Source organism: Plasmopara halstedii (genome assembly GCF_900000015.1).
Source record: "Plasmopara halstedii genome assembly, contig: Scaffold_525, whole genome shotgun sequence".
Lineage (NCBI taxonomy): Eukaryota > Oomycota > Peronosporomycetes > Peronosporales > Peronosporaceae > Plasmopara > Plasmopara halstedii.
The window spans coordinates 330,646-338,002 of NW_020187445.1; the positions used below are offsets into that span (position 1 = coordinate 330,646).

The 7,357-nt window shown below is 41.4% G+C and overlaps 2 protein-coding genes across 2 annotated transcripts; both read left to right on the forward strand.

The window, feature by feature from the left end:
* Positions 1 to 1,573: 1,573 nt before the first annotated feature.
* PHALS_10711 (uncharacterized protein) lies at positions 1,574 to 2,012 on the forward strand (the record flags this gene model as incomplete). Its single annotated transcript, XM_024726184.1, has 2 exons — positions 1,574 to 1,627; positions 1,659 to 2,012. 2 exons carry the CDS (start codon positions 1,574 to 1,576, stop codon positions 2,010 to 2,012), a joined length of 408 nt encoding a protein of 135 aa, XP_024576886.1.
* A 2,670-nt stretch (positions 2,013 to 4,682) lies between these two features.
* On the forward strand, positions 4,683 to 4,927 carry PHALS_10712 (uncharacterized protein; the record flags this gene model as incomplete). Its single annotated transcript, XM_024726185.1, has 2 exons — positions 4,683 to 4,844; positions 4,913 to 4,927. 2 exons carry the CDS (start codon positions 4,683 to 4,685, stop codon positions 4,925 to 4,927), a joined length of 177 nt encoding a protein of 58 aa, XP_024576887.1.
* Positions 4,928 to 7,357: the final 2,430 nt, after the last annotated feature.

Consider the following 7,357-nt stretch of genomic DNA (forward strand, 5'->3'; position numbering starts at 1 on the left):
GGGAGAGAACTTTTAAGCGGAAATGAAGGCGTGTCACACAGACTTGCGTGGTTGAATGAAACCTGGCGATAAGAAAAAATGCCGACGTAATGTGCTGTGTTCAAAGAGATTAGCATGATTTTCGCTTCGAATGAATCCTTCTTTGCATGTAATCCCAATGTTGCTATGTGCGGTGCTTGAAGGTACGAAGGAGGTCTTCCTCGCACCTCAATCCGGATACAAAATTTAATAATATGTAGTCATTTCACGAAGAGAAAAAAAGCTTACGATATACACAACGGCTTTGTTTGCATACGAGCTTGATGGTCTACAGGATTATAAAGCAGCTTCCGAGTTAAGGTTCGTGGTAGGACCGGTAAGATGGTGTATGTGAACAACTTATCGCGCCCCAGAAACTAAAAGCTTACAGCGAAGCAGTACAAGGTCAGATATAAGACTGACCCTCACTTTCGCTTTTACAAGGGGATCCACATGGGATCGCACGTACACAAAGGATTCTACCGTGATGACTCTATGTCAAGCTTGAAAAAATTTATGTGAGTATGACAAGTCAACATTGCCCTCGGCTCTCGCCTCGTTAGCAAAACAGATGATTCTGATACGCACCCAAATCTTAGTAGTACCTCTGTCATAATAGTAATATTTAGAACATTACAACGTCATTTTTTTCTTCGCATCGAGGGTCGTTTCAAAGCTTCTTCAACAACAGCTGCGGTTTTTAAAGCGCTATCTTTAGACGCCCTCTCTTTATATTAGGGCTGACTGACTTTATATTAGAGCTGACAATATATCAAAAATAATATAAAAAAATATTTAAGTTTGAATCGGTTTGGTTTGATTAGGTTCGATTTTTGGTTTTCGCTTTCTCTCTCGACTTTGACTTCTATTCTTGTCGTCGTACCCTTTCTGATAGGGTGAACAAGCTTCACGTGTGCGCTTGTAGTAGCGTTTCTGCGCTGCTTTAATGCGCTATTGTTATCTTTGTCATGCTTAGGAGATAATGCCATCTTCCTATATTATTAACTTTGTATCTATTAGGATGAAAAAATTGAGAATGCAATCGTACGCACGAGGTGTATTTTAAGTAGTCAATCTGTAACGGGGTTACACGTACCCTGGTAACAGGTGTGTGTGTCACACGAGTTGGGCATAATGTGACTGCACCCAAACAAGAATACGGTATGTGGCTGGGTAGCCAGTACTTATGCATGTATTCAGATTTTGCTATATATATTTAGGAAAATCTATACATTTAAAATTAAGCGGCTTTGCTGCAGATAAAAATAAATAAAGCCAGTTTGAATTTTAAACGGAAGAGTAATTAGCCTTGGGTTAAGGCAATAATTACTCTTGGAGTAAGCAGATTGCGATCCGCTAAACTCGTACTTGTTCAGAGTATAGAACGAAAGGTCGGTGACCTAAGTTACGCTTCCTCAAAGCGCAATGCTACGGCAGCCCGCTGCACAAACTATCGTAGGTACCATGTTGTAATACGATTTCCACTGTTTATCGATTTCTTTACGCCTTTACTCCATGCATACGGAAAACACCTTCGGGTTTTGAACATAGACAAATGTGCACATCTCCAAACCATCCTTCGACGCAACAAAGCCTTCCGTCAAGAGCAGTGAGATCCATTTTGCGTATCTAGCTTTTAGCGCGCAAACTATCAGGTTCAAAAAGTACTCAAGCACTATATCAGTGCACCAAACACTCATACATTGTATCAGTCTCCGATTACCAGTCATTCAGACACGGATTCGACGGAAATATTCATAATCGGCACGTTCTACATGCGACCATCGTACCAGTCGTGCGTGGCAGACGAAAAAGGAGGCGATTGTTTGGGTCGTTGTCATCCTTACGACAGCTTGGACATTTCCGGCAATGATCTCTTGACATCAAATGACAATTCTGCGCTTTCCCCTCATCCCCGAATCACTCTTTACTCTCGATATGCAAATACTTACAGTCATCATATCAACGATCGTGGTGCTTGTCGAGAGAGATAGGATTCGGTATTCTGCGGAGCATAGATACGCCGTAGCTCGCTTAATTGTCGAGATACTGGGACTACATTTGTAAAAACAGCGTGGTCGTCGAGTGGGGCCATTTGTGTAATACATTAATCCTGTAATACGTTGTCGACCAGGAGAGCATTTTCTCCTGTAAAAAATAGTTAGCCCACCAAAGAACCATTACATGCAGCAGTGAGATAGGTAACTTAATTGACTTGAATATACTATGAAAGCACAGCGTCTTGTCTTCATACCATAGTGCGGTATCCTTGTCTCCGGTGCAGCGCGCAGAATCGTAGTAGCCAAGGTATGATGTAATCAGACGGTAAAGTCTGCAGCGAATAACTTTCGTGTTCGACGCGCTCTCAACGGATCCATTTACGAGCCAAACTCCGTTTGTGATTGGTTGTGCTTGTTCCGAAACCACCACCACGTGAATTTCGCCCTCTGTCGGTCCAAAATTCTTTCCGAAATGCTTGTCATTGTTTATTCACAGCAATGGATCCATGTTCTTAAAGCCTTTAGAGGCTCCACTTTCATCGCGTAAAGCGGGTGTGCCACCCTCCTGAGATGTCACACCTGCCAACAAGCCCCATTCAGCCATCCCCCATCCTATTTCCTAGCCAGAAAGAGGCTGTAAGTCGTCGGCATCAACGTCCTTCAACTTGTTCGGCTTCTTCTTCTTCTTGATCTCATTTCTTAACGCTAAAACGGACTTAGTATCTTCGATCTTCACCTCGAACGCGCTGCCCGCCATGCCAACAATCGCACAAAAAAGCCTCATCTTCTTTTTTCGAGCAGGCCGATCCTTGAATGAGGACGATGGGAGGGAGAATTTATGACGTACTTGGGCAAACATGATAGTGTGTGACATATTTTTCAATCAAGGATGCCGCGCTGGTCCGAACTAATCCTTCAGGTCCGACGTAATGTTCTATTCCTTTTACCAGGCACGTTGTCGGCTGACCGGTCCCGAAACGATTTAAGAAACAAAAGACGTGGCTCTCGCTATAAAATGGCCGAGAGGTTGAGTCGTCAAAATAGCAGCTGTTAGTTCTCAGCGGTTGAGCGATTCTAAAACTACCATAATATCGCTATGTGGCTCTCGCTATAAGGTTGTCGAGAGGTTGTGTCGATAAAATCGCTGCTGTCCCGAAAAATGATTTCAGGAATGTTCTCGGTGGTAAATTGCGGTAATGAAAAAAAATGCCGGTGTAATGTTCCATGTCCCACTATTTTTTAGGAACGGCCTTGATAAAGGTATAAATTTGTGATCTTCATTCCATGCGCTAGGTACCCATTAAGCAATGGGGTGTATATGGGAATTTTATCCCCAGAGTATCTTCCAATTAGCTTGCGGGTCTCGTTATAGCTAAACATGTGGGAACCAATAACATTCTCATCTGTACAATCAATAAGAGTATTTTTGAAGATCGGTGTCATCTTACTGAAATACTCCTTCAGGTGATTGGGAATACGGATGCCATACTCAAGGAATCCGAATACTTTGTCCGCCTTGATGTATTCGATAATGCCCGGAAATGCTTCAATCGTAGTCAATCGACCGCATGGCATTCCATTACCGAGTGCCCAAAGATATAAAGCATTGACATCGTTTCCGATGATCATTATACTGAGTTTACCACCAATCGTTGTCTCGTTGCGTTTGGCATATCTGTTGAAGATGATAGATGGTCTTTCTGCAACGTTATGCTTCATCTTAGCATAGAAATCCTTCTGCACCTTGTCGATGCTGTATACTAGCCTGTCTGCGTTGAGATTCAGCCGTTTTTTGTATCGAAACCCCCTTCAGAGACATATCCTGACGAGCAACATTGCACTCAACACAACTGGTCAAGATATTGCTATCGATATGCCCAAGCTTGTTGTTGATTCGATCGGCGGATGCTGTATCTATGGGTAGTTGCTTGTAGCACAGTCCACACAAGTATCTTGCTGAAATAGAAGCTTGTTGGGATGCTTGAGACTCATATTGAACTGGCGCTTTGCTTCAGCATCCTGGGTCTTGTATCCAATCATGCGTTTGGCTGGAAAGCTGAATGCTTTCAGAGGATAATTCGTACGGTGATGTTTTTTTAAGCATATCTGATACATAGTCATCTCCAAAAGCCCTGGAAGGGGATACACTATCGGTAAACATGTCGAGGTCAAAACGTTTGATATGTTTGCGTTGAGCCTGGATAGCCTTTATAAATGGGACTACATCGAAGTTATTGTACTAAACCTGCAGGTCCTTCACTGACTTCATCCCATTGTGTTCCCATACGAATTGATCACTAAATTGATCAACCTCGGTGTAGTTTCTAGCATCAGAGTAGCTTTTGGCCTTGATTTGATAGACAGCCCTGGTCGCTTTTATGGCAGCGGTCGCCGCCTTCAACGCTGAACATGCAGATTTTGAGTTATTATCCTTTACTGCTCGCCTTGCCTCATCGTATTTCCTTTGAGCTTCTCCATACTTCAAAAAAGCAGCTTTTGAGTCGTGGAGTTCTTGCAAAGTGTCATCGTGGGGTTTTTGCAAAGTGCCATCGTGATATTGAGTACCCTCAGAGGATTTGATTTGTGCTGATGTATCTGTCGATATTGTATTGTCGAGGATGCCTCGATTCAATAGCTGAAGATAAGCTTCGAGATTTGTTTTCAATGGTGGATCATCATTCTCATAGCATATCGCTCTATGTCATCAAGCCCGGTCATCAGGCTATTGAAAGTGTCCACTCATCTAATGTTTTTCATAAGATTGTTGAGAACCTTGCCAGAAATCGCTTTGTTTTCGTGGTTTTTGATGAAAATGGTTTTGATGCGGTAGGCTCACTAAAGTAGTAGTTTTGATTAGCTTTCACACCAATTTTGATATCTACTGTTGGTTTTAGTTAAAAGGAATTTGAACTCCTTCAGATACTGTTTTGCTGTAGTAGTCCATGAGAATCTTCTTCGCATCGTTATCAGCATTAGTAAGAGAAATATATATATCTCTTCATCATTTCCATTGCGAGCCTCACCATCGCGTGGTTCAAAGGCCTTTGCAAGTTTAGTGGTGTCTCAGTTAGTCAAAAGATCGACTTCGTCGCGATCATTCACTAAATTGATAAATTCTTAAAAAGTTGACCTCCAATTAAATGTTTTTGGTCATCGCGGGCTTGACTCTCCCACTATCAATTCCAAATACGCTAATTGATGAACCATAAATCCACATGTATCCAATTATATCCACCTGAGGCGTTGTACCTATGATCTTGAGAATAGGAATGATTTTCATTTTCAAACCAGTCGACTCAAGCAGTGCCTTATCCTTCAAAATAGACCAAAGCAATTGATTCTTACTATCAACTTGATCTAATGAGGTTGAAGTCGATGTATCAAACTCGAAACTGTCTTCAAGAGCTCCTGCCGTTTTTGCTCTCTCTGAGCGAGCGATATAGGATTTATAAAATTGTGTCGATATCAAACGAATCATAAAATGTGAAATGAGTAGCCCTGAATACTCTTACCAGTAGCTCGGCATAACTGAGTCATGACGAAAGGATAGACACGAATGACAGATAACGATCCTTGATGCAATGGGATCGAGATCCAAAAAATGCTTCCAAGTCATGGCGATACTGACGATTTACAATTTTTTGCGGAATTTCATGGTTGCATTAAGATACTGCAAATCATTCTTGATTCAACTCACCTCCTGAATCACCCAAAGCTTACGTCCAATTTTAACCAGCTGAAGCTCTTTTTCTAAGCACTTTGGGTAGATTACTATCTTTTGCTATGTATTTAGCCAGAAATTTCCCAAAAAACTCAGAAAAATATTTGAGATTATATACTTGAGTCAAAAGCTTACAGAGACTTTCTCTATCAAACATATTGACAAGCTAATTATGACTAAATTCTTTGTGGCGCGGCGTGAAACTACGTCAGATTTTTCTTGAATTCAAATACTCCTTTTCAAGCGTTGATCTCCTGTTCTTGTTAGCCAGCCGTTGATTATATTGTGGCTCCCAGGAGTCAGGTTCATTGCCACCCATCTTATCAGATAAGTGTGCTTTCCAAAGCGTATCGTTTTGTGACCCAAGATCTTCTCCACCTTGAGAATATCGCCTCGATTGATTGTAGCATCTGTAGACTCTGTTTGAAGATTTTAAGATCGTTTGACTTCTATGCCCATTTCGTGAATGTATTTGGATAGCCATCACTCCCAACATTTTATAGACTGCTTTGCTCCATCGAGCAAGTTTCTTTATCACATGCATGCTTTTTGAGACGGTATAATACGCTTGATCCGACGTCAAACCCTTTCTTAGTTCTTTCGGCTTCCACTTGATTACGACCTAGATCTGCATTCGTTACTTTGCCTTTTGCTTTATTCGGGGTCATACCAATCGAACGATGAAACGTGGGATTGTAGTTTTTGTTAACATTAGTGATAAGCTTTTGCGTAATTTTCGTGGGTAATCTCTACTTTAAGGTCCTGTGGAATCGTTCGATAACCCATGATTCCGTGATCACCGGGTTCGTTGTTGTAGTGCTCAATTTTCTTAGTTTGGAGAAATTCTTGAGCCTGTCAGTTCATGAACTCGCTTCTATTATCATTTGTTAGGATATAAACTTTGTGAAGACGAATAAACGCTTTAAGCGCTGCTAAGACAGTTGCTACCGTCTTGTTTCGTAAAGCTGTGAGTACCGCGGCCTTGTGTTGATGTTGATAGCAGTAAAAGTTGGCCGTTTCTACCAAACGCAAGATCAATTTGCCACGAGTTGGAGTTATGCAAGGCTATTTTGAAACCATTGAATCTCTTCTACTGCTCCTGAAATCGCTGAATATCGATCTGACTCCCATACTAATCCTTTACTATTTTGAAAGTTATCTTAGGATTTAACTTCTTTGCACAGAGCTTGAGCTCCGATAAAATCAGTTCTTGGGTCATAGTAGAGGGTCTTTAGTAGCGCGTCTATGATCTATATTTAAATTTAAAAAAATTCCCACTGATTACCTGCTTAATTATCAAGTGCTTCGGTCGTGATATCATCATTAAGTACTTATCGTTTGTCTTAGTAGTGCTGTTTTGCCTGTGTATAGGTGATAATAGACTTGGTTTCTTTCGATATTCTGAACCCCCTGTTTGTACCTTAAAGCTTGATGCGATCCCGTACTACAGAATCAAACCCATCTGGATTAAAACTACCATTGTTTCGACCACTTCCCAGCTGAAAACCCTTCGCTGAAACTTTTACCTTGTACGAATCCTCGTATAGTTTGCAAATATACTTCTTACTCGATAGTGAGACCATAGCATCACCTGACCATTCATCTTTGAACAAACCAG